The sequence below is a fragment of the Fusarium poae genome, chromosome 1, assembly GCF_019609905.1.
Source record: "Fusarium poae strain DAOMC 252244 chromosome 1, whole genome shotgun sequence".
Lineage (NCBI taxonomy): Eukaryota > Fungi > Ascomycota > Sordariomycetes > Hypocreales > Nectriaceae > Fusarium > Fusarium poae.
The window spans coordinates 6,327,013-6,352,631 of NC_058399.1; the positions used below are offsets into that span (position 1 = coordinate 6,327,013).

At 49.0% G+C, this 25,619-nt stretch overlaps 8 protein-coding genes across 8 annotated transcripts; 5 read left to right on the forward strand and 3 right to left on the reverse strand.

Moving 5' to 3' along the window:
* Positions 1-6: 6 nt before the first annotated feature.
* On the forward strand, positions 7-3,439 carry BST1 (GPI inositol deacylase; the record flags this gene model as incomplete). Its single annotated transcript, XM_044846629.1, has 2 exons — positions 7-531; positions 596-3,439. The coding sequence occupies 2 exons, from the start codon at positions 7-9 to the stop codon at positions 3,437-3,439; spliced, it is 3,369 nt and encodes a 1,122-aa protein (XP_044712545.1).
* A 701-nt stretch (positions 3,440-4,140) lies between these two features.
* FPOAC1_002043 (uncharacterized protein) lies at positions 4,141-6,001 on the reverse strand (the record flags this gene model as incomplete). Its single annotated transcript, XM_044846630.1, has 5 exons — positions 4,141-4,622; positions 4,673-4,806; positions 4,858-5,155; positions 5,222-5,855; positions 5,912-6,001. The coding sequence occupies 5 exons, from the start codon at positions 5,999-6,001 to the stop codon at positions 4,141-4,143; spliced, it is 1,638 nt and encodes a 545-aa protein (XP_044712546.1).
* Positions 6,002-6,749: 748 nt separating this feature from the next.
* FPOAC1_002044 (uncharacterized protein) lies at positions 6,750-8,235 on the forward strand (the record flags this gene model as incomplete). The annotated part of the gene is made up of 2 exons (XM_044846631.1): positions 6,750-6,800; positions 6,859-8,235. 2 exons carry the CDS (start codon positions 6,750-6,752, stop codon positions 8,233-8,235), a joined length of 1,428 nt encoding a protein of 475 aa, XP_044712547.1.
* Positions 8,236-8,823: 588 nt separating this feature from the next.
* Positions 8,824-10,214, reverse strand: MET2 (homoserine O- acetyltransferase; the record flags this gene model as incomplete). Its single annotated transcript, XM_044846632.1, has 2 exons — positions 8,824-8,919; positions 8,970-10,214. 2 exons carry the CDS (start codon positions 10,212-10,214, stop codon positions 8,824-8,826), a joined length of 1,341 nt encoding a protein of 446 aa, XP_044712548.1.
* A 1,187-nt stretch (positions 10,215-11,401) lies between these two features.
* On the reverse strand, positions 11,402-12,811 carry FPOAC1_002046 (uncharacterized protein; the record flags this gene model as incomplete). The annotated part of the gene is made up of 4 exons (XM_044846633.1): positions 11,402-11,882; positions 11,936-12,308; positions 12,372-12,645; positions 12,710-12,811. The coding sequence occupies 4 exons, from the start codon at positions 12,809-12,811 to the stop codon at positions 11,402-11,404; spliced, it is 1,230 nt and encodes a 409-aa protein (XP_044712549.1).
* A 510-nt stretch (positions 12,812-13,321) lies between these two features.
* On the forward strand, positions 13,322-14,834 carry FPOAC1_002047 (uncharacterized protein; the record flags this gene model as incomplete). Its single annotated transcript, XM_044846634.1, has 3 exons — positions 13,322-14,090; positions 14,159-14,560; positions 14,617-14,834. The coding sequence occupies 3 exons, from the start codon at positions 13,322-13,324 to the stop codon at positions 14,832-14,834; spliced, it is 1,389 nt and encodes a 462-aa protein (XP_044712550.1).
* Positions 14,835-15,670: 836 nt separating this feature from the next.
* MCD4 (Glycosyl phosphatidyl inositol anchor synthesis) lies at positions 15,671-18,890 on the forward strand (the record flags this gene model as incomplete). Its single annotated transcript, XM_044846635.1, has 6 exons — positions 15,671-15,851; positions 15,910-17,465; positions 17,511-17,698; positions 17,758-17,893; positions 17,955-18,063; positions 18,115-18,890. 6 exons carry the CDS (start codon positions 15,671-15,673, stop codon positions 18,888-18,890), a joined length of 2,946 nt encoding a protein of 981 aa, XP_044712551.1.
* A 2,313-nt stretch (positions 18,891-21,203) lies between these two features.
* On the forward strand, positions 21,204-24,395 carry CTF1ALPHA (Cutinase transcription factor 1 alpha; the record flags this gene model as incomplete). The annotated part of the gene is made up of 5 exons (XM_044846636.1): positions 21,204-21,361; positions 21,423-21,447; positions 21,753-21,886; positions 21,952-24,282; positions 24,332-24,395. 5 exons carry the CDS (start codon positions 21,204-21,206, stop codon positions 24,393-24,395), a joined length of 2,712 nt encoding a protein of 903 aa, XP_044712552.1.
* Between the last annotated feature and the right edge of the window lie 1,224 nt (positions 24,396-25,619).

Below are 25,619 nucleotides of genomic sequence, written 5' to 3' on the forward strand. Positions count from 1 at the left end.
TTCTCCATGAAGAGGCGCTCCTCCGGATCAGCCGATGATGGTGACGAATCCTCCCTCGAGTCTGATATTCCCGACCCCGATCCTAGATTGACGACGCGCACATCGCCCGCACGAATTCGACGACCTAGCAGCCTCAATTGGAAACCCTCGAATGATCGCAATGGTAGAAACGGCCAAGCCAGAGATGATATTCAAACAACGACCAGCTTGAAACCAACTTCTCTTGCTGCGCCGTCAACCCCCGACATGGCCCTCGCTAGGACACCGACGCAGTCTCCTTCTCCGAACCGGCACACGCGTCGTCCACGCTTCTCGATTGTTGTCTTGCTCGTTTCTGCGTTAGGGATTGCGCTCCTGCTCGGTATTCTTCGGTCACTCGTGACTAGTCAACTGGATCCAAAGGGGTGCCGCATGTCCTATATGCGCCCATCATACGTGCGCTTCACCGAATTCGATACCGAACATACTCGCTTTGCAACCAAATACTCGTTATACCTCTACCGCGAGCAAGGTGTCGAGCCGGCAGACAAGGTTTGTCTCACCATTTCCCAAGCTGTAATGTGGATGTTGAATTGCTGAACTTCTATGGTGATAGCTCCTCGGAATCCCTGTGCTTTTTATTCCTGGAAACGCAGGAAGCTACAAGCAGGTCCGTCCTATAGCTGCAGAAGCAGCCAACTATTTCCACAACAATCTTCAGCACGACCATGGCGCTCTCGATGCCGGCATCCGGAGCCTCGACTTCTTTACTGTGGATTTCAACGAAGATATAACAGCGTTTCACGGCCAGACTCTGCTCGACCAAGCCGAATACCTCAACGAAGCTGTTCGCTACATCCTTTCGCTCTACTCCGATCCTCAGCGCGTCACGAGAGAAGACAATTTACCCGATCCTACATCGGTTATTGTTCTGGGGCATTCTATGGGTGGTGTCGTTGCGAGAGCCATGCTTGTCCAACCCAACTACCAGACGAACTCGATCAATACCATTATCACAATGTCAGCACCGCATGCCCGCCCTCCTGTCACCTTTGATGGGCAGATAGTCCAGATCTACGACGAGATAAACGATTATTGGCGTCGGGCATATTCACAAAAATGGGCCAACAATAACCCATTGTGGCACGTTACCTTGGTCTCAATTGCAGGTGGCGGCCTGGACACGATTGTCCCATCGGATTATGCGAGTCTGGAGTCTCTGGTTCCGCTGACACATGGTTTTACTGTCTTCTCAACCGGTATACCAACTGTTTGGACAAGCATGGATCACCAGGCTATCCTCTGGTGCGACCAGTTCCGAAAAGTAATTACGAAAACGCTCTACGATATTGTCGACGTTCATCGCGGATCGCAGACCAAACCACGGGCTGAACGAATGAAGACTTTCAAGAAGCGCTTTTTGACGGGAATGGAACCAACGATGGAGAAGGACTTGCCGTTGAAAGAAGCAACAACTTTACTCACACTTAGTGACGATTCTGATTCCATTCTTCCGGCTGGACAGAGGCTTGTCCTGAGTCAAATCGGCAGACAGTCAAAGCCTCAAGCTCATTTGCTTCCCATTCCACCGCAGGTTTCACCCGAGACCAGACGTTTTACCGTTCTTACGGATGCTACTCTGGACGAAGCTGGTGAGAATGGCAAATTGGAGGTCCTTTTCTGCAGTGTGTATCCCTTTCAATCTGGACAAGCCACTTCCCTTTACCCTTTTCAGATCGACCTCTCAGGAGATGACAGTGGCTCGACAAGACTTGCTTGTAAGAACGCAGCGTCGGACCGTATTTTGCTTCCTGCATCTACGTCGTCATCCAGATATCCATTTTATCTTGACCGCGAGCGGGAAATCGTCCCATTTTCTTACCTTCAATATGATCTTGGACAACTCTCTGACCATCAATTTGTGGCCATTGTCGAAAAGGCTACTTCAAACTCCCCGAGCTTTTTAATCGCAGAGTTCAGTGATAAGTCTGCATATTCGAAGAAAGAGAATCCTGGGCTCATGAAGTTGCTCGTTTCCGGAGTTTCGATGGAACTTCCCCCCAGTCGCCCGATGTCTGTGGAAGTCAACATTCCTTCGTTGCAGTCAGCTCTTCTCGCCTACAAGCTTGAGATTGCATACCCTCAGTGTGAAGCCGACAAGCCTCTCTTCAGCCCATTGGTTCGACAATATCTTGATCAACCGTACGAGTCCAAATATTTTGTCAATGCCCGGTCTGCCGACATTAGCCTTCATGGTGTTGCCCCCTACTTACCACCTGCCTTGGGTTCTGGGACCGAAAAGGGCCTGACATTTCAGTTCTGGACTGATCCGTCTTGCGACTCTAACCTCACAATCAAAATCAAGCCTGACTTCTGGGGTAGTCTGGGCAAATTGTACATGAGGTATCGAACTGTCTTCGCTGCTTTCCCTATGTTGACTGTGGCACTTGTGTTACGCAAGCAGTTCCGCGTCTATGACAGTTCAGGGGTCTTCATTTCATTCTCACAGAGCTTAGATCTGTGTTTACGGCAATCAATACCTCTACTTCTCGTGTCGTTGACACTCCTCTCAATGTCACTAGAAGGCGTGCCGGTTACTTGGCTTGGCAAATTCTTTAACCAGGCCCACACGGATCCTTTGAGTGTCGACTTCCACCGTCATGATATACTCATTGGAACGGATGATCCCTTCTTCTGGTTTCTCGTTCCCCTCATCGGGATTGTTTGTATCGGAGTTTGTGCTGTTGTTCACTACATGGCAAAGGCACTTACACATGTCCTTGGCCTCATCTATTGGGCAGTAACCTCATTTCCTCTGTTAGGGTCAACAGATGACGAAAGGGTGATTAGCTCACCGGCATTCGTCCCCTCAACTCCCAAGAGACGCATGATCACCACCGCCATCCTCTTATTTCTTGTGTGGACGTTTATTCCCTATCAGTTTGCTTACCTGGTAGCATGTCTGGTACAGCTCTTCACCGTGGTCCGAGCCCTACGCATCAAGGCTACGGCTCCTTCAGACGCTAATTCGAACTACTACCATTATGCGCACTCTGTTTTGCTCCTGATGCTTTGGATCCTTCCCATTAATTTACCTATCCTGGCAGTTTGGATTCGGAACTTGGCAGTACATTGGCTCACGCCGTTCTCCTCACATCACAATGTTCTGTCAATAATGCCGTTCATCCTACTCGTGGAGAACTTGACAACCGGCAAGATGGTGCCTCGTGTCAGCCGGCTCTTGGGCTATGTCACTAGTCTGCTTCTGTTCGCTACCGCGCTTTATGCCGCTATGTATGGCATTTCCCATGCATATATGCTTCACTATTTGGTGAACATCATCGCCGCTTGGCTGGTTGTACTGCATTCAACGAACGACCCCTTCTCTCTAAGTGGGTTAGGTGCGATATTCGACAGTAGCACAAGCGAGGACCGAACGAAGACAAAGGCCTCCATGTGAAGGGATAAATTCACAATGTTGGTATGGATACCTCTGTCTTGCTTACTAGCTTTTGTGCGTATGGTCGCATAGCTGTTCACAATTGGCACAATCTGGCGAGCAAAGACTTTGTTTACGAACTTGGGAGAGGTTGTTTTTCTCGACTTTCAGCGCGGGCTTGCCCGGTAATACCTATTTATTTTTGCATGGCTCTGGAACCAACGTATTTCAGCATTTGAAACCGGATGACGTTGCTCGCCTCTTGAAGGCGCCAGTCCACGACTTTAGCATTTCTCGGCGTTTTATGGATAGATGGCATGATGAGAAAATCCTGGAAGAGCCTGGCTTACCTGTATAGAGTTCAGATGTTTGTTTCCTACATTGAACTTGGTCGTTGTCAGCAGTGGTATACGGCTGGATATCCATCATGTCGCACTTTGTTATTTGGCGGCAATGCCATGAGGCTTTGGTTACGAAACGAGAGACGGGATAGCAATAATTGGCATATAATCACAAATTAGACCTTCTTTATGATAATTCTTCACCTTATTAGCTCCCCTTTATTGTAAACACCAGTCCTGTCATTGTCCATGACCCCAATTCTAAGTTGAACACCAAATCTCTATGCAAACGCCATCAAGGGAGGCCAATGTCATGCCTGTCCAAACCAAGAGTCAAATATCCGAAGTTGCCGATTTTATAGCTCTAATGCCCCTATGCTCTTAGTCCTCCTCGTGTCCCTTGTTCATCGCCCTTTGGTGCTTTGCATGCCGATGGCGAATCGCCCAGAGAGTGATGCCTGTTCCAGCGCAGCATGATAATAGTGTGACCCAATAGGCGGAGCGGTAGCATTCAAGACCGTCTAAGCAAGATAACTCGCCGTCTTTACCAACTACACTATGTGCGTCGTAAATTTTACCATAAAATAGGTTGAAGATGTTGGACGAAAACACAGGAGCCATGGTAATAAAGCCCCAATTCTGGCTAAGTCCCCCAACGCCAAAAGTCTCGGCGACAAGAGAGGGAGAGACACCAAAGAGGAAGCCATAGGCCAAGCCGGACGGGCCCGAGACTAGGCCAAGCCAGTGTGGGTTTTCGACGTTCAAGGCACACACCTGGGCAAAGATGAAGATTATGCAGGCAGCAACAAGACACCAGAGCCTGCTGGCGTGAAGTCTGTTGACCAAGAAGTCGGAGCCGACACCTAAAGGGACTGTAAGATACTTGCATTGTAAGCAGATGCATTTGACTCACCACTTGACAGTCTGCCGAGGAAGCTACAAATAGACAACGCTGATACATGCATTTGTTGTCTATGGACGAGAGAATCGTCGGTCACATTCTTGTCGTAGTGCTTCCAAAGAGCCTTGGCATCGTTTCCAATATTGCTTGAGACATGTCAGCTGAGGTTCCCCAGGTTCATTAGAAGCCAATCATACTTGATGGTCATGAGACCAACGCCAGCCAAGATACCCATGATGATAAAGAGGTGCCAAAAGCTGGCGCTGCGCAAGAGGGCGAGACCTCGAATGTCTAGATGGTGAGATCCATCGTTATTAATATAATTATTTCCAAGCAGGGGTTGATCGGTTCGTGATGAGGGACGAGAAGTCAGGGGTGACCTCTCGCCAACCTCGAGGTCTTCAGGATTCTCGGGGGCGACCACAAGGCCGAATTCAGGCGCAAGTGGAGTTCCAAGAGAGCCCGTCGAATCCGGGGCGGCGGTAGATGAGGATGCTACAGCAGGAGTGTACGAACTCCTACTGGCACAGGTGCTATCACTACTGGAATTAGTTAACATACCGGGTTCATTATCCACTCGAGAGGAGCGGAAGGGTTTCGGCTCCTCTGAAGATCCAGGTCGAAATTGCTGAGATGCTGATGATGGAATGCTCTGCGTGTCGTCGGATGCGGGTACGGCCTCATACTCGGGCTGGTCGTGATAGACTTTCAGAAAGAAGAAGCTGCCAAAGGTAAGGCCAGAGGTGCCCCAGGCGAGAAGTTCAAGGAAAGCACTGGGATTGCCAGGGAAAAAGACAGCACCGACGAAAGAGAAGAAGAATGCACTCAAGCCAAAGGCAGCCAAAGGGAAAGCTGTGGCGGTTCCACGGGTCTTGGGCCAGTTGAGAGCAGACGTCTTGACAGATGCAGCGAATGCCATACAACTGCCCAGGCCAGTCATGTAGGAGAAGACACACATCATAATCACGGATCCGGAGCCACGATGATAGGCTTGGTGAAGAGGAAAGTAGCCAAGGAGCATGAGGATGGCACCGGCAAGGACAGCAGGTCGCGGGCCTCGATGGTCAATAAAGGCACCTATGGGCATGCCAAGGGTATACATTCCCAGATTACCACATAGACCGATCAAGTTGCTCTCTGTAGACGACAATTTCAATCGTTCCGCAAACTGCGGAGCCCAAGCTGAGTAGACATACTTGTTGATGTTAGAATAGCTGTGACACATGTATATGAATCTTAAGGAAGACCAACGTTGGTGCCGCAAGCCAGGGACATGACAGTTGCAGCGACGCTAGCGATAATGCGTGCCTGATAAAGGCGATTCTGCTGGTCTTGATGCATTGTGACTGTTGCTAGCAAAGCAATAAGATGGAGTTTGAGAAAAACCGAACAAGTATCAACAAGAGGGGATACGATTCTGTAAAGGTAAAGTTAACATTTAACTAGTGAGGGTAATGCTAACGCAATAGGACAAGATTGACAAGAGTCCAGGAGATATGCAGTAGTAGATAGATAAGTTGACGGAGACGAGATAGGAGAGGTTTGGTTCCAGCTATATGATAAAAGATAGAAGAACTGGAGCAAGTGTGGAGGTAGAAGATACAAAAATACAGACAAAGGGGACAGGGCGACTAGGTTATTAGGTTAGTAGGTAGCTATCGGATAGGAAATGACTGATGAGAAGGGGATCTCGTGGAGGTTGATAGTGATACACTTGCCCATGGGAATGCATAAGCCGAACGCGGCCGGGACTGGGGGTGAGTGGCCCTTGTGATTAGTGCACTGTCCAGGTACCTGCACACTGAGACAGACAAACCACGTATCTCGTAGACTCCGCTTTTCGGGCCTAGAACCGTTCCTGTTGGCGACGTAATCTCACGTGGCCAAGGCCTGATCGTCAGTAGCCTCATTCTTCCATTTTCAAACAACGCCAGCAGGATAATTATCCATCTACCTTTCAAGGCAACTGCATTGCCAGTCGGTCTTTGATTCGGCAAAACTCTCAACCTGCGCTGGAATACGCAGGGAAACATATAAACCCCATTCGATCACAACTCGACGCGAACGATATTCATAACGCGCTGTCGCAATGGGCGCTCTTTTGTCTCTACCGCTTCTTGCGGTACCAAGCGTTGGTACTGTATGTCAGGAACTCTCCTTTGATCTCGCTTATCGAAGCTGACCTTGGTTTTGTTTAGATTGTATCCTTCGCTGCTAGCTGCTGTGGTGCTGCGACCTGTTCCATGGTCTGCAGTGCCTGTGGCAAATGCGGCAATAGTGTCGCAACCCGTATCGCATATGCGCTCCTTCTCCTCGTGAACTCGATCATCGCCTGGATAATGCTCACGCCATGGGCAATCAAAAAGCTTCAGAAACTCACCCTCGATTTCGTCACGATCAATTGTCCAACTGGTGAATGCCATGGCTGGCTCGCAGTCCATCGGATCAACTTCGCCCTCGGTCTCTTCCATCTTGTCCTCGCTGGCCTGCTTTTCGGTGTCGCAACGTCCAAGAACCCTCGAGCGTCTATTCAGAACGGCTACTGGGGTCCCAAGATTATCGCCTGGCTCGCATTTGTTGTTCTTTCGTTCCTGATTCCCGACAGCTTTTTCTTGTTCTGGGGCAACTATGTCGCATTTGCCGCAGCTATGCTCTTCCTTTTCCTCGGTCTTATACTTCTTGTCGATCTTGCTCATAACTGGGCCGAATACTGCCTTGCACAAATCGAGGATACTGACTCGAGAGTTTGGCGATTTGTCTTGATTGGCTCTACTCTGGGCATGTACATCGGCTCTCTTGCTATGACCATTGTGCAGTATATCTTTTTCGCGCGCGGTTCATGCTCGATGAACCAGGCTGTAATCACCATCAACCTCATCCTCTGGCTTGCCATCTCTGTTATTTCCGTCAACCCTACCGTTCAAGAGTTCAATCCCAAGGCAGGACTTGCTCAGGCCGCCATGGTGGCAGTTTACTGCACATATCTAACAATGTCTGCTGTGTCTATGGAGCCTAACAGCAAGTGCAACCCTCTCATCATGGGCCAGGGAACACGGACAACATCCATCGTCATTGGTGCCATTGTTACTCTCCTCACGATTGCCTACACCACCACCCGAGCTGCCACTCAGAGTCTTGGTCTCGGCAATTCTAACGGTATTCAGTTGCCCGAGGACGACGAACATGGTCTTGTAACTCAACAGCCTAGTGCTCGCCGTGAAATGCGAGCCGAGGCTTTGCGCCGAGCTGTCGAGGAGGGAAGTCTGCCTGCCGATGCTCTGCTGTCCGATGACGAGAGTGAAGCTGGCGATACTCCCGCAGGAGATGATGAGCGAAACAGGACCCAGTACAGTTATACCGTATTCCACATCATCTTCTTCCTGGCAACTGCCTGGGTAGCTACCCTGCTAACCATGAACTTCGATGAATCCACTAAGGACGGCGACTTTGCAACTGTCGGGCGTACCTACGCAGCAAGTTGGGTCAAGATTGTCAGTGCTTGGGTCTGCTACGGCATGTATACATGGACACTGGTGGCCCCTGTTGTCCTTCCTGACCGTTTTGACTTTTCTTAGACTTGCATCTGCATTTGGGGGAGTTTGTGAAGAAGCGTTGAATATTATTGTTAGCCAGACTGTGAATAGTTTGTAGTTACTTATGTATGTTATCTGAATAGGTATCACTGTATTCCGGATTTTCGTTTCCGTCGTCACCATGTTTGCGTTGTGACAGTCAGTATACTTGGCGTTCGATCAGTTGATCGAAAGCTGTCCGCGTGCTCTATCAGCATTAATGGGGCTGTGCGGAAAACGCATATTTAAATCTTGAATTTTCCATATATTTGAATTTGTCTCAACTGCACTAAGCAAACAATCCCAACTCCATAATTCCTTCCTGTCAACTCCAGCGTAAGCTCATGATAAGGGGTCGTCTTTTTGCTCTTTTTGCCGTCTCTGAATAGCATCATCGCCTGTGGCGGTATATGTTTGTGAGCGTCTCGTCTTCACCGCTCCGTCTATGGTTGAGAGAACCATGGCATGCCCGGTATTGAAATGGTATTCTGCAGAAGTATCGAATTCGCTCATAAAATCAAAGCATTCCCGTTTGATCCACCAGTATGGATCATTTCTTTTTTGTTCCCATTCTTGATATGTCGTCACAAGTTATTGGAAAGCGAGAGGGGTCTCCCCAAGCTCCTTCGCAGCTCCAGTCGCGTGGAAACCATCCATAGTAACGGTGACAGCACCAGCTTGAACCAACTGCAGAAAGTGTTAGCTTCATTTCGTTATGTCAGTGCGTTGAGACTTACGGCGCGCGAAAGATCCTCAATCAAGTCATTGGGGTCTTCGATACCAACACAAAGTCGAATAATATCCTCAGGCATTTGTCGCTCCGCTCGTGTCTTGGCATCAATACTGGCGTGGCTCATCTGACAAGGCATGCTGATCAAACTGTTCACACAGCCGAAGCTGACACTGATAGCCCATAGGCGAGCAGCCTCAACGATACGCTCGGAAACAGCAGGGTCGCCAGTCTCGAAAGAGAGAACAGCACCAGCGCCGCGAGCCATAGACCAATGCAGGTCATATTGAGGGTGAGACTTGAGGCCTGGGTACCGGACACGGAAGCCACGAGACTCAAGGAATTCTGCAATGGCTTGAGCGTTGGCCTGCTGCTTCTCCATTCGGATGGCGAGAGTCTTGACGCCACGCATGAGAAGGAATGAGTCGTTAGGAGACAGACCACATCCCGTGGAGTTGATAACAAAGAAGAGCTTGTCTCCGATCTGGGTATCGTTCACGGCAATAACACCAGCCATGATGTCGTGATGGCCTGACAAGTACTTGGTTCCAGATTCGTAAACAATGTCACAGCCGACATCCAGAGGATTGAACAGCATGGGCGAGAGCATTGTATTGTCGACAACGACCAGAGCCTTGGGGTTGACTTCGTGAGCCAGGCGAGTAATAGAAGGGATATCAACGACCTTGATCAGAGGGTTGGTAGGGGTCTCAAGCAGCACCATGGCGGTCTTTTCCGAAAGTCGTGCCCGTACGCTATCAACAGTCGTGGTATCGACGTGGTGAACGACAATGCCTTGGTTAGCAGCCAAGTAAGTAAGAAGACGATGGCTGCCACCGTAAAGATCATCTCCGGTGATGACCTCGTCACCAGGTCTGAGAAGTCTAGTAATGACATCGAGAGCACCCATTCCGGAGCTAATGGCCAATGCTCGCTGAGCGTTCATGATCTTGGCAATATGTCGTTCAAGATGGGTTCGGGTGGGGTTTCCTGAGCGTGTGTAATCATATTCTTGCTGACCACCGCTGGCCGATGTCTGCTTAAATGTGGCAGACTGGTAAATAGGAACGCTGGAGGCACCATATTGATCTTTGCTATCGGTGTATACAAGTTCGGTGGCGAGGGCATAGCGCTTGCGACCAGTGCGTGGGCTCGACGGAGCAGGAGATGGAGGAAGGTCATGTCCCTCATTGTCGAGTCGTGCCAATGGGTTGGCAGACTTGCCAGACTCGGTAGGTGAAGGAGAGGACATTTTTTGTTCAGTAGAAAATTGGTTGCGTTGCGAAGGTTTGGGGTAGCAGAGGTGTAGAGGCGATGGCGGCTGATGTACTGAATGCAGGATGGAATACCTAGCGCCAGGCGGATTCGACACACTAAAGGTGTATAGGACGAAATCCAATCTCGAATTAAAGTGAAGATGTTTGAGGGAAGAAGAATTGATATTCAAGGTATAAGAAAAAGGAGGACGATCGCATTAGCTACGTAGGTAGATAGGTAGGTAGAGATAGCTTGAAGGACGACGGTCGTTCGGGAGTCGGGGAGTCATTCCCGCTGTCGGCGGTCTGATCTAGGGATTTTCTCCATACCTTCCTTTAGGACCACGCGCCATCACCCCGCAAAAAGAGTAATTTGATGGGTAACCCAGATATGATAGAGTTGCTATGGAACGTATGGCGCTGTGCACCCATTATCTACAGGGCATTTATCCAATATAGAGGGGTGCCTGGGTCATGGCTTTCCAGCGCTTTGAGCCTCTGAAGCCCTGCAACAACAGTTTGACAACGGAAGTTTCATGGGCCCTGGCCACCGCTTCTGAATCATCCGACCGATAAACGGAGACAACTGATATCGAAATACTTTGTTTAAACCCCGATAGCGCACTCATCCCAAGGTAGCCCGCTATTAGGCTCCGGAAACCTTGGTGGGGTTCCTAAATGACGTGATCCAACACTATCATGGCCCATCGAGTGTTTGCGTTCCGTGTGGGGACACCCGCGGGGCGACACTGTATGTAGGAAACCCGGAGGGCGGTACCGTCCCCCGGCCGCAGGGTATTGTTTAGAATTTGGCTGCTGGAAGCTCACAAGACAAAATTAAGAACTCAGTTTGTGTATGCTGTGTCAGAGCAGACTCTTCGCTCGTTGATTATAGCCCAGAAACCAAAAACTTTCTGTCACCCGATTAATAGCCAGGGTTGCACTTGTCGCATCTTGTCTACTAGCCATGTCCAATGCTGGCAAACAGAGGAGATGGGTTTTGCAGAAAGATATTACAGTGCGGCTGATACCGTATAGAGTTGAGAGCCAGAAAGAGATGTTGCGATGCTGCTGATTGGATACTAACTGATGAGATGATATCCAGGGTTGGGTTAAGTGTTTTTATTCAAGAACATTGGCTGTTACTGTCAGCCTGTAACTATCTGTACATGTCTACCATTAACTAATCCTGCTCCTCTGCAATCAATTCCTCAACACCGCTTGTTTGCCGTGTTGGCTGCATCTTGATCTGCCCGCCTTCACGACCGAGGAAGTCGTCAGACCTGATACCACGGAACTGCTTAGGGTCCACGGTCGACATGGCCTTTCCACTCTCGCGGTGCTGTCGCATGTATTCTCGAACAGGCACCATGGCCGCATCTCGACACGCTTCCTTGATGTCGCTGCCTGAAAGTCCAGCAGTAATTCTTGCAACGTAGTCAATGTTGAAGTGTTCGGGATCCGTCTTTGTATCTTGCAACACAAGCTGCAAGATCCTGCGTCGCTGCTCAGTTCCTGGTAACGTAACGGGGAACTTCTTGGGCATTCTGCGGAGAATAGCCTCGTCGATGTCGTTAATGCGGTTGGTTGCGCCCAGCACCATAATGCGAGCAGGCATTCCTGAGGAGTTCGAAGAGGTCAGGCCATCCCAGAGAGTCATAAACCTGCCATATGTTAAACCAAACGAAACTGCCAGCTGCCACAAATAGGAACTTACTCGGCTTTAACCATGCCACTAGCCTCATGCTCGCCACTCCTTCGAGTACCAAGAACAGCATCAATCTCGTCGATAAAGATAATAGCAGGCTGCATCTTTCGAGCCAACGAAAAGACGGCCCTTACAATTTTGTTTGAGTCGCCGTACCACTTCTCGGTCAAGGTCGAAATATGTAGGTTGATGAAAGAAGCACCGCTTTCGTGGGCGACAGCTTTTGCGAGCATCGTCTTTCCACAGCCTGGAGGGCCATACAAGAGGACTCCCGAGGGGGCAGACAGTAGTGGTGCAGCGTGAGAGTATAGATGTGGCATCGTTAGGGGATAGATGATGGATTCTTTTAGTTCTTCGATGATCGTGTCCAGGCCGCCAATATCTGCATTGATTAGTGGTTGTCATAACGTGACAGAAGATGCCTTGATGTGCACGCTTTACTCACCATCAAAACCAACAGAGATGTCTTCAGGAGGTACCATCTCAAGCGCAACCAGGTTTTCATATTCGTTAAGAACTAATTCCTCAGGCCGAGGTCCTCTCCTTGAGTCGCTGCTGTCATCGCCATAGTCAAGTCCATCTCTTTTATGCCTATTCATACGCTCGAGGTGTGCTTTCGCCTGGCGCCTGGCCTGTTCATGTTTCTCTTTATCGGGGTCGGCTATGTTGCTTAGGATAGGATTCAAGAAATTTCGAGCGACGTATAGGCCAGCAGTCATCTACCAATTCATGTCAGTGTCTTGTCCATCAATGTACTTTGATCTTCACAAAGTGGGTACTCACCATGCCCGCGAAGAGCAAAATGTCCATGGCGACATCGCCGAGCTTACGTCGTTCCCCCATGCCGAGGACCCAGCGCAGCCAAGGGGTTGACTCGGATGGCATGAGATAGTGAAAAGAGAGGGGAGAATGAGGATGACAATTGTCTGCCGGTAATCGAGCTAGGTGCGTTTCTGGTGTTTCCCAATCATGACATTTCCGGTCGCCGGTTGAATAGCAGAAGACAAAGCGTCGAGGCTGAATAGGGTCGGAAATGTGGTTTGAAGAATAAAAGATTGATATGCGCGCTCGGCAAGAACCTAATGGCACAGACAGGCACATGCCCGACATCCCAATGGCAGCCCGGGCGGTAAGTGGCGGTTAGCGCCAGATAAGCACGGGCCCCGTTCATCGACCCAATCTGTTTACTTAGATGAACATCTTGGCGGGATTCTAAACATTGAAGATCCCCTCCAACTTACTAGTCTACTATATACACGACAATTGCCATTCATACATGCGCTGCGCATGCGATCCAAACACTACTTTTGCTTTTCAAGTACAACTTTATGTTAGACTACTGTACCTCGTGCGCTTCATAAACTCGATAGACTATTATCCACGAAAAAAGATACGATGCCACCACGCGCACGCGCGAAGCCTGTCGCAGAGCCTGCTGGGTCTCCAGTATCCGACTCAGAGCCCGACCTTGATATGTTTGATAAATCCGATCTCCAAGCAGCTATGCGCACAATGAGTACCAACAAGAAACCCCGCGGACGACCACCTGGGTCGGCTAGCAAGATAACCAAACCTGCACAACGGGCGACGCGTCGGACTGGGACAGAGAAACTCCCAGCTGTACCCGAAGTGGTCGCACGATCAGATACTGCTGTTAAAGCCAACGGAAACGGTACGAATGCGACGCGCAAAGCCCAACAGATGGCTCCCGACGAAACAGTTACATTTGAGGACATTGAGGGCTCTTCAGGTGTCCCGGCTACTGGTGTAAAGAAAGGAACGCGCGGGCGCCCAAAGAAGAGCAATGGCGATACTTCTATTCTTGTGCCCGAAAGTACTGTGAAGCGACGTGGGCGACCTCCGCGACAGCCCGGAACACCGATCGCAGAAGTTCTAGAGACACAGCAAGAAGACCCAATGGAGCTAGATCCCGTGTTAGAACAGAGCGAAACCGATAACCCTGGCGCCGTACCTGAAGTTGAAACTATTGTGCCATGGTCAAGTTATGACACTAGCGACGACTCCACACGCTGGCGACTAGAAGATCTTACGAAGAAGTATACAGCACTCGAAGCTAGTCACCGAAATTTGCGCGAAGTAGGAGTGCGAGAAGCCGAGCGGAACTTTGAGCGACTAAAACAGCAGGCCGAGGAACGTACTGCAGGTAAGTACTGTTGTGTGAACTATCAATGACATTTGTACTGATCTCAGAAGCTGCTACTAAGCTGATAGCTGAGCTGAAGGCTGAACTTGCTGCTCAAACTGCGCTCGCAAATGAAAGTGAAGAGCTCCGGAAACAACTTGAGGCAAACGAAACCGAGACGGAAATGTTGGAGGAGACTGTCAAGACTCTGAACAGCTCTTTGACCGAAGCCAAGTCTGAAATCAAGTCACTTTCTACCAAACTAGCCGCTGCCAGGTCGAGCGATACCAACCCCAGAGTACCAGGCAGTGCTATCAAGACCGGTGGGCTGATGAATCGCAATGCTCAGGCAGGGGCTGCGCACGCCGCGCAGGTTACTGCACAGGCTAAAGAAAGACTATATGCGGACTTGACAGATTTAATTCTGCGCGGCGTGAAACAAGACGAGGTCGAGGATACCTTTGACTGCATCCAAACTGGGCGCAACGGCAGTAAGTTTGGTCAATTGCTTCTTGTGTTTGTTTCCGTATACTGACATGGTAACTAGCTCTTCATTTTAAACTCGCTGTCGAGAATGACGCGTCAGGCAATTATGAGGATGTGTCATTCACATATCAGCCGCAACTGGATGCTGGACGAGACCAGGACTTGATAGATGTGCTCCCCGGATATCTTACAGAGGAGATCACGTTCCCACGATCTCAAGCGCCCAAGTTTTACGCCAGAGTGAACAAATCCTTGACAGAAGATTTGACGAGACAGTAAAATGCGCTGATTGCTGTCGAAGATGATGTTGAATATGTTTCTTGTTAATGATACCCAACTTCTTTTTGCTTTGCGTACATAGACTACTGGAAAATATTGGTGTGATGGGGCTAGACGGGAAATAAATGATTGAATGCCAGAGAATTAGACTGCAATGAATGAGAACCTTGTTGGTAGTCGAATATTTACTTCAAATCCGTTCATCAAGGTTACAGAACTCTTGGTCAGGCCTAGTATTTTGTGAAGATGATGGCTCATTCCGTACATGAATAAAGCAGTTTTGAAATGTGATAAAATGTCAAATGCTGAGATTGGCTTTCAATTTGTGAGCATCGACTACCTAACATCCATTGAGTCTCAGATGAATAGGTACAGATATTATTTGAATGTTGTCGGGAAGCTTGACGCCAATGAGACTTTGACTCAGCCAACCACGTGTGACTGGCGTCAACGGGGAGGATATAAGGGTTGTAGCGCAAGGCCACTAGCGTGTCTCCCCCTGCAGATTAGGTCCATCCAACGCGTCCCTCATCCAGCGTCATGTTAATAATTCTGGCCACGGTTTATGTCTTGGCCTCTTGCAACGAACTGCACAGGAGGTTGTCTCTCGTTTGCTTCTTCTTGACAAAACAAGGTTCAAATTATTCAAATTTTCACTCCTTACCCTGAATTGTTCCAATAATTCTTGTTTCAACGTTTATGGAATCTTTGTTGTTTTTTTCGGTGTGGTTAGATTTGAGTATTTCCTTCCCCCCTGACTTACACTAAGATCATCGCCAAACATTCGAACCATCTAAATCGACAATTAAGTGTTGAGAATTTCCGATTGCTTCGCCATGGCCGGCTCCAGTCGCATTGGCTTCATGGCCATTGCTGTTGTTTTTCATTTGGTATATATCTTGTCCATTTTCGACATCTACTTCGTCAGTCCGATTGTCTCGGGCATGCAACTCTTTGGTGTCGAGCGCCCACCTGAGTCTCCCAAGGCCCCCGCCGACAGGCTTGTACTCTTCGTTGGTAAGTGACCATGAGCTGGATGTTCCAGAAGTCCCCAGCTAACATACTTTGTCTTTAGGTGACGGACTTCGTGCAGACAAAGCCTTCCAAGCTCATCCCGAACCTTATCCTGAATCCGACCAAGACCTTGTTCCACGACATCTAGCTCCATACCTTCGCTCTCGAGTTCTGGAGCATGGAACCTTTGGTGTTTCTCATACACGTGTCCCAACCGAATCTCGACCGGGCCATGTGGCTCTCATTGCTGGCTTATATGAGGATGTATCGGCCGTTGCGACAGGATGGAAGATGAACCCAGTCAACTTCGACAGTGTTTTCAATCGCAGCCGACACACATGGAGTTGGGGAAGCCCTGATATTCTGCCCATGTTCCAGCATGGTGCTGTTCCAGGCAGAGTCGATGCCTTTGCGTACGGTGCTGAGCTTGAGGATTTCTCCAAAGATGCAACCGAGCTTGATTATTGGGTTTTTGATCATGTCAAGGACTTCTTCGCTGCGGCTGCCACGAATGAGACCCTCAACACGGCGCTTCGGGAAGACAAGGTCGTCTTTTTCCTTCATCTTCTGGGTCTTGACACTACTGGACACTCATACCGACCGTATTCCAAAGAATATCTTCACAACATCAAGGTGGTAGATCAAGGTGTCAAGGAAATTGTCGAGCTTATCGAGAGCTTTTACGGGGATGACCGGACTGCTTTTGTCTTCACTGCTGATCATGGTATGTCGGACTGGGGTAGCCACGGTGATGGACACCCTAACAACACCAGAACTCCTCTCATTTCCTGGGGATCTGGAGTTGCCGCTCCTGAATTGCATCCTGACGGCATCGCGCCTGGCCACGATGAACTTTCTTCAGACTGGAATCTTGACCATGTGCGCAGACACGATGTTGCCCAAGCTGATGTGGCCGCCCTGATGTCGTATCTCATCGGTACTGAGTTTCCTGCAAATGGCGTTGGTCAGCTTCCTCTGAACTTCCTCTCTGCGAGCATTAAGGAAAAGGCAGAAGCTTCTCTGGCCAACGCTCAGGTTATCCTCGAGCAATACCGGGTGAAAGAAGAGAACAAGAGAAATGCAGAGCTCCGCTACCAGCCCTATGGACCGCTGAGTGATGACAAGCTTGGCCCGGAATCACGCATCGCTCACATTCGCGCATTGATCGAAGCTGGCTCCTTTGAGGAGGCCATTGAAGAATCCGATGCTCTCATGTCCACTGGACTCCAAGGTTTACGTTACCTTCAGACCTACGACTGGCTATTTCTTCGTGCTTTGATCACTATCGGCTATTTGGGCTGGATGGCTTATGCTACCACAACTGTCCTGTCTCTGTACGTGGTGGACGAGAGTCTGCCTCCCCAGCGTACACTGCTCGGATCTGCCTTCTTCTCGTCAGTCCTGGTTGCACTCTACTCATCCTTCATCATCTCCAAGTCTCCTCCTGCATACTACCTTTACGCGTTCTTCCCTGTTCTGTTTTGGGAAGAGGTATATGCGCGCAGGGCCAACGTGGCCAAAGGTTTTCAGGCTCTGTTTGGCCATGTCAGGTCTGGCGGGGCTGTAGTTGCACTTGTTTTCAATGTTGTTCTCTATCTTGGTGTTATCCAGTCTTTGGTATGTTCTCCGATTCGTTCATGCTCTATTACTTACAGCTTCTAGGCTTTGGCGTACATTCACCGTGAAATTCTCACTGGGCTCTTTGTATTGGGTGCTTTCTGGCCCATGACATTAGGCATCTCATTCTTAAGGTCTCATCTATTCTTGAGTATGCTGTGGTTTCTGTCTTGTTTGGCTATGAGCACCTTTACCCTGCTCCCTGCTATGAAGGTTGAGAACATCCCACTTATGTAAGTCACATCCGATGTTTGTGTATAAGAGGCATCTGCTAATTCAAATCAAATAAAAGTATGGCTGGTGGCGGATTGATGACTGTCGTCGGTTTGGCTTACATGGTCCTTGAGGATTTTATCCTATCAGACTTCACCTCTTTCAAGACGAAATCGAAACGTCTTCACACAAGTCGGACGCTTCTTGGTATCCAGGTAAATTGATACTCCAGCATTTTATTTCAATGGGAATTTGGCAACTTACATTAAATCTCAGGTTGGACTTATCATTCTCGCAATGCTTGTCACCCATTCTAGCGCGACGTCACTGCAGGCCAAACTTGGCCTTCCTAAGGGTAACCAAGTGGTGGGTTGGTTTGTTCTAGGTAAGTCAAGCGAATCTGAAATTCGAAGATACCTTGCGCTGACAGCATAAGTCGTGTCGCTCCTCATGCCATTAGCATATCGATTACAACCCAACAGCCATTACATGCATCGTCTCGCCATCATTTTCCTTACGTGTGCCCCCACGTTTGTTATTTTGACGATATCTTACGAAGGCCTTTTCTATGTGGCTTTCAGCATCACTCTGTTGGCTTGGGTGCGCCTTGAGTATGCAGCCCATGCCTTTAGACAAGAAAAGGCCAAGAAGCAGACCGCTGTCTCTGATAGCCAACAACATAAATTGGGTGCTTTCCGGCCTTTAAGTTTATCAGACGCACGGATTGCACTGTTTTTTATGGTCTTGCTCCAGTCTGCCTTTTTCAGCACAGGCAATATTGCTTCCATCTCATCATTCAGCTTGGAAAGTGTATCCCGATTGATTCCCGTTTTCGACCCCTTTTCACAAGGAGCGCTACTGATCCTCAAGATCATTATTCCGTTCTTTCTTATATCAGCTAACCTTGGAGTGCTGAACAAGCGACTGGGCGTGGCGCCATCCGCCATTTTTATGGTTGTCCTTACCGCGAGCGATGTTCTGACGCTCTACTTCTTCTGGGTTGTCAAAGATGAAGGATCATGGCTGGAGATTGGCTCAACCATCACTCACTTCGCCATTGCAAGCTTCTTGTGCGTCTTTGTTGCTGCCCTCGAATTTGTGAGTGCGGCTTTCATTGCTGGCATTGAAGTCGAGGATACGAAATCGGCTGCATTGACCAGTGCAAGCACCAAACCAGATGAGAAAGTGCCAATAGTGGCGGGGGCAGAATAACTTCCCCGATACCTACTATAGAAGAAATCAAAACGTACACTACATGGTGGTATTTCAGCCAAGATTTTCAGAGCATATATAGACCAATCAACTAACTAACAAGAGCACCAAGAACGCGGACACGAACCATGTGACCGACCATAAGGGAGTAGGGGAGGTACCACAACATCGAGCTGGATAGGGCTGAAGGGGAAGCCTAACGGAAGATGACCGCAGGTCACAGCGTCTTGATCTGAAGAGGGTGCGCGTTGCGACCTTGTTCATGTCTTGGCAAGATGCAGACATCTTACCTTGCAGCGCATCATTCAAGTCACTAACAAGGGCAGCCATGTAATCAGGATCCGGGGGATGGATTCGGAAGCCCGGAGGTATGGGTATTGTTTTATGGACCCATTCTCCATTAGGTGTAAGACTACTCCGTAACAACTACAGACTTGCATGTGAAAAGCTTAGGCCAAGGAAAGGACAGTAGGTAATGTATCTATCGTCTCATTGAACCGAACAGCCATAGGCGTATAAGATATACAGGTATACAAAGAGGCGCGCGCAGAAGAAATCATATCATCAGCCTAATCATAGCTCTGATTCGGATCGTCGGAACACTGTCATTGATGGGTGGATTATGAATGTCAGTTTCAGTTGTAGACAAATTAAACAAAGAGGTTCAGTTTGATTTCCCCAGCTTTTTACATACGACATGTTTTGGCTAAAGCATCGAGCCAAACTCAATCTGGAACTTAGGCCGCCGCCATTGCGTCTCGAAGCATTCACATGTCACGAGCCAGGGCGGTGATACATACCTACATACATACGTACGTACACATTATTGTGTGTGTCGATCAGTTCAACAGGATTTCTTCTCATGCACAAGCTCATTTTAGGCATGAAACAATTAGCAGACGGGCCTCCTTGATCTTCAAGACAGGCACATGCTTCATGTTGCGTGTCACGCGCCTACGCCGCTGTTTTTGACGATTAAGCCAGGGGTTAAGTCATGATAGCTTTCACCAAGTAGGTCTCCTCATATTCTGAGTGCTGTGCCCCTTGTGTGTGTCAACTCTAATCTTTAAGCAGACGTCGACACATGCACAAGTCTCATAGTGTCTCGTGTAAGTGACAGAATCCTTCGGAAACTTGACAAATATCATGTCGCTGGCTGAGCTTAGTCAAGTGATTTCATCATGCCTCTCGGGGATGGAACTTGATGCGGCATCAATCAGCAATTGACGCGGTCCGCGGAACAGGTCCCATACGTCTTGTGGAGCCTGTTCAACTAAAGTGAGCGCCGAATGTCTTTTTGTGTTCTTTGTTTGCCCGTAAGAGACGACGGGATTACAGTGGAGGTCTGCCGTCCTCCATCTCCGAAGTCGACAGGGTCACCCATGAGCCATTGCTATTCAGAATCTGGAGTCCACAAGGTACTGTACACACTCCTGGTGATCCCATTATTCGGGCTGTGTAGTTTCTAAACATGATACGTCTGAGGTCTTTGGTCAGTCGATTTCTAGTAACTTACAAGTCTCCAATAAACGTGTTTTCCATATCCAATTGCTGTCCTATAATTACATGCCAACACAAATACGGAGTAATACCGAGCTGTCCTCGAGACCTGGCAGATCTTTAATGTATGTAGGTATGGTTCTCCGCTCCCGCCGCTAGCTAGAACCATCTCGGCCGGTTCCATCTGGGTAGCGCAAAGTCAGAATCAGTTTAAGACATCCACCCAATGTGAGGTACCTTGCTAGGTTAGGTTGTGGAGGTTCCCTTCACTGTACACTAGACTTGTTGGTTTGCCTTATACAGCAGAACCGCCTACCGACCTATCCGCTTACTTGTAATTGTCTTTACTTCATGTTACACTCGCCACTATTTATCTTTAACTGACGCGAAACAAAACCAACACTCGAGTTGACTTAGTAGGCCTTAAAGGCAGTTTGTTCACAAAAATACTGCCTTGGTAGACTTTTCGTACAGAGCTGTTGCCCAACTTGTCCAAGGATTTTATCTCCTTTCTCCAGATCGAAGCATCTCTAGACCTGCCGTTTTGGTGTGGCTCGCTCCTACCTAGTGTCAGTGCTTCCCTTTGCCTGGCTCGCGCTGGCTGGTACCTGCCCTGGCCGCACCGGGGACACAGACAAGCCCATTACCTCTTGCCTAGGTAGGTATCCTACCTGCCAATCTACGTTACCTTTTTTTCCAACCTTGCTGTGCTTTCAACTTTGTCGTTCTCCCCATACTCGATACTACCAACTTCGCTGTTTCTTGATCGCTCTCATTTCCGTATCAATATATTACTGCCGACTTCCCGGTTCCATGGACGTGGATATGTCGTCGGGCAGCGGCACGCCGCAGGTGCAACCTCAAGCTCAACATCAGCAGCAGCAAGGAGAGTCACAGATCTCATCGACGCCAGCTCCGCCCGCTTCTATTACTTCGACGTCGACATCCGCTGGCGGTGTGAGTTTTAGGAGGTTGGTCGTCCTTGGGTTGTAAAAATCTGGGTTTCAAATGCTAAAATTGTTTCTTTGCAAGACAACGAGCATCGCGTGCATGCGAGGTAAGCACTTTCTTAAGTTTCGTTGTCTTTTGCCGAACCTTGATCATGAGTGCCCCGTTCCCCTCAACATGAGCCGAGGCATCAGCGGGCGCCAGCCCACTTCATCATGATATTTATCACGACATCTATCAGCATTTGGGCTTCTGATGCAGTCTCCCAACCAAACCTGTATTATGCCTTACTAACACATTAATAGACTTGTCACGCAAGAAAGGTAACTTTTCTTCCTTGCATACAGCGATATGCTACCCAATTGGGCTCTCTACCTCATCGCCGACAGCAACATTGACTTTCAATCTCTACAGGTCCGATGCGACGCCGCAAGCCTTGGTGTGCCCTGCACCAACTGCGTTGCCTTCCAGATTGAGTGCCGTATTCCAAATCCGAAGCGCAAAAAGACGCAAGGCTCTGGGAGTCAAACCAATAAAGACTCCGATAGGTATGGGAATGCGCTTATGTGCGCGCGTGGATTTTGATTGCTAACTACATGTTCCTCTCACATAGTGATCGAGGCGATGGCACCGAAGACCCCTCGCCGCGACCTGTGGCTCCTCCAAGTACAGCATCACTCACTCCGCGAGCTCCCTCAGTATACCACTCCAACAGTGGCACTCCTCCTACTGCGTGGACAGAAGCTCAGGCACGTAAAGAGGAAGTCGACAATGGGACCTATCTAGATATCGTCATGAAACCTAAGTTCACGCGCGCCCCTATCACCGAAGCCGGACGGGTCGCATATCTTGGCGAGTCTTCCAATCTCACTCTGCTTGTCCACGACCGCCAAGGGTCGGCGGACGTTGTACATTACCCACTGCCTGAGAATGTACGCGGTTCCCGAGCTCGACTTACAGAACTGGATAACATTGAGATCGATATTCTGCATCAAAGAGGAGCGTTCTTACTTCCTCCACGAACTCTTTGCGACGAACTTATCGATGCGTATTTCAAATGGGTCCACCCTATTGTCCCTGTCATCAATCGTACCCGGTTTATGCGACAGTATCGGGACCCCAAGAACCCCCCATCGTTGCTGCTCCTGCAGTCCGTCCTTCTGGCGGGTACTCGCGCTTGTAATAACCATCAACTGATGGATGCCAATGGCTCAACCACTCCTGCCGCTCTCACTTTCTACAAGCGTGCCAAGGCCTTGTACGATGCCAACTATGAAGATGACCGCGTGACAATTGTACAGTCGTTACTTCTCATGGGCTGGTATTGGGAAGGTCCAGAAGATGTCACCAAAAATGTCTTTTATTGGAGCCGTGTAGCAACTATTGTTGCGCAGGGCTCGGGCATGCATCGGTCTGTCGAGCAGTCGCAACTAAGTCGAGCAGATAAAAGGCTATGGAAACGCATATGGTGGTCTCTTTTCACCCGCGATCGCTCAGTAGCAGTTGCGCTGGGGCGACCCGTTCATATAAATCTGGATGACGCAGACGTTGAGATGCTAACGGAAGACGATTTCATCGAGGACGAAGCAGACCGGGCGAGTGAATATCCGCCAGATCCTATACATGTTCAATTTTTCCTTGAATACGTCAAATTGTGCGAGATTATGGGGTTGGTGCTGTCTCAGCAATATTCGGTTGCGTCCAAAGGACTTAAACGAAATGCCATCGATCTCACGCATAGTGACATGGCTCTGGCCGACTGGCTGCAGAATTGTCCGAAAATGGTTTATTGGGAGATGCCGCGCCATCATTTCTGGTCTGCGTTACTGCACTCGAACTATTATACAACATTATGCCTTCTGCATCGAGCGCATATGCCACCGGGCGGTTCATCACGCCTACCTGACCCCTCACCTTACCCTTCCCGCAATATCGCTTTTCAAGCAGCGGCTATGATAACCTCCATCGTCGAAAACCTCGCTGCCCATGACCAGCTACGGTATTGTCCTGCCTTTGTTGTATACAGCCTATTCTCAGCCCTCATCATGCATGTCTATCAAATGAAGTCACCGGTACCCTCGATTCAGCAGGTAACCCAAGACAGGTTGCGTAGCTGCATGTCAGCTATGAAGGAAATTTCACGTGTTTGGCTTGTCGGGAAGATGGTTTACGCCCTTTTTGAATCGATCATGGGGAATAAGGTACTGGAAGAGCGACTTCAAAGGGCCGAAGGCAAGCGACACCGAAATTTGCGCCAAAGTCTTTCTCATCTAGAACAACAGCAAAATCGACAGGCCGAGGCAACCAAACGAAAATATGACGACATGGCCATCGACTTTAGTACCAATACACCTCAGCCTCAGGAGTCTTATGAGAGATCACGGCCTCAAACGCCGAGTGCTGTCAAGACGGAGCCAACAAGCTCGATGCAACCTCCGCCGGTGACATCTCCAAACGCGAGACAGAGCACAGCCGATACTTTCATGGGAGGCACGAACTCGCGCCCGCAAACTCGGCCAGCAACGCCTTTCAACCCGTCCTTTTCTGTACCACCAACACCCCCCGATCTATATCTAGTGACAAGGAACTCTCCGAACCTGTCGCAATCTCTCTGGGAGAACTTCCAGCCAGATCAGTTGTTTCCTGATAGTGCTGCCATGCCAGCTTTCCCGAACCTGTCTCCAACACAAACACACTCCAATCTTGACCATAACAACATGGGTTCAATGCCGCCAGGTAACGGGCAGAGCGGTATACATAACCCGCAAGCAGGACAGTATCAACATCGTGGGAACGGGATGATGCCTCAAGGCTTTCAAGGACACACCAACATGTGGCAACCTAACCTTGATCCCAGCCTACCAGAGGGACAGAGCCCAGACAGCTGGAGCACTGCATCGGGACCTGGTCAAGCTGTTCCGACAACACTCAACGTAGAGGACTGGTGGGTATCCTAGCATCCCATGTTAATAGGTTTCTAACCAAGTTTGCAGGTTCCAATTCTTCGGTATTAACGGCACGGATCCCAATTTCAACCTTGACGTGCCCCTCGGTTGAGCAGTATAGCTGAATACAATACAGCAGGGCGAAACTGTGAAGGCAGAGAGCATCACTTTTGGACAAGAGCATTAGTCTGCTGACTCAAAAATTGAGCTATAAAGCAAACCTAACCAGCTGTGGTTCAGAAGCAAGCCCGGATGAACAACTGTGCATGGTCCGAAATGTCTTTGACAGTCCATTTGAAAAAGATTCAGGCCAATAGCTCTCCTTGTCCTCGCAATAAGACGACAAAGCATATCAAATAAGACATTCGAAGACAGCGAGTAAGACATGGCAGTGTTGGCGCTCGCTATTATAAATACCCAAAATCATTTGCAGCAGTGCAAAGCCAGAACAATATACCGTAATAATTAAAGCCTCCACAACGCATTGTTAGTTGATTCCCTAGGTAGTTATATCGCACCTTGTGTTACGACACGCCACAAAACCCGTCCATGTGGGACAGCATTGACGCCTTCTGGAAGCTCGGGCAGGGTTTTCAGGGGTTTTCGGATTCAGGGGTTTGCGGCCAGTTTGGTTTGCTGGTTTAGTTATGCCAGCAATGCCTAGTGGAGTTATCTACATGTTATCCGTAACACTAGATTTAGTGTTGCGGCCAATCTAAAGCGTCTATAGATGGACAAGGGTCATTTCCTCCACGCGGCCTACTCCATTGCCCCAGCTATTAAGTAAAAAAGATATGGAGCGTCCTGGTTGTTGCTCCTAGAAGTACATACAAAAGCACCACAAGATTACAGGATGATCGATGGCCCTGTTCTAATCCTGAATCATCCCGAGTTTGCATACGGATCAGTATGAGGAACCTCTCATAGGTTGCATAACTACTTGATCAGATACCTACTGCAAGTCAATTTTACATAGTAAATGTGTCTGTAAATGACAGCTATTCTCTGATGTCGAGGTGGTCCCTTGTTTTAAACTAGGTAAACCTGTTGGTGTTCTCAATTCTGGAATGAATTACCAAACTTCGATTCGGGTTAATTGAGTCTCGATTGCTCGCATCATTTATTAGCGTGCCAACCAAACCTACCTGGAGTAAGTTTTTGAATAAGGTCCATGTTACCTTTGTAGAGATAAGCACTATTTGTACTTTAGGTTTTGCTTGGGGTACAGCTGAGTGCCCCTGCTACACATAACTAGACGACACTTCCTCCTCTAGGTAGATTTTGGTGGACCCAGGAAGCAACCTTGTCCCAAGAACGACCACCTCAATCACATCCC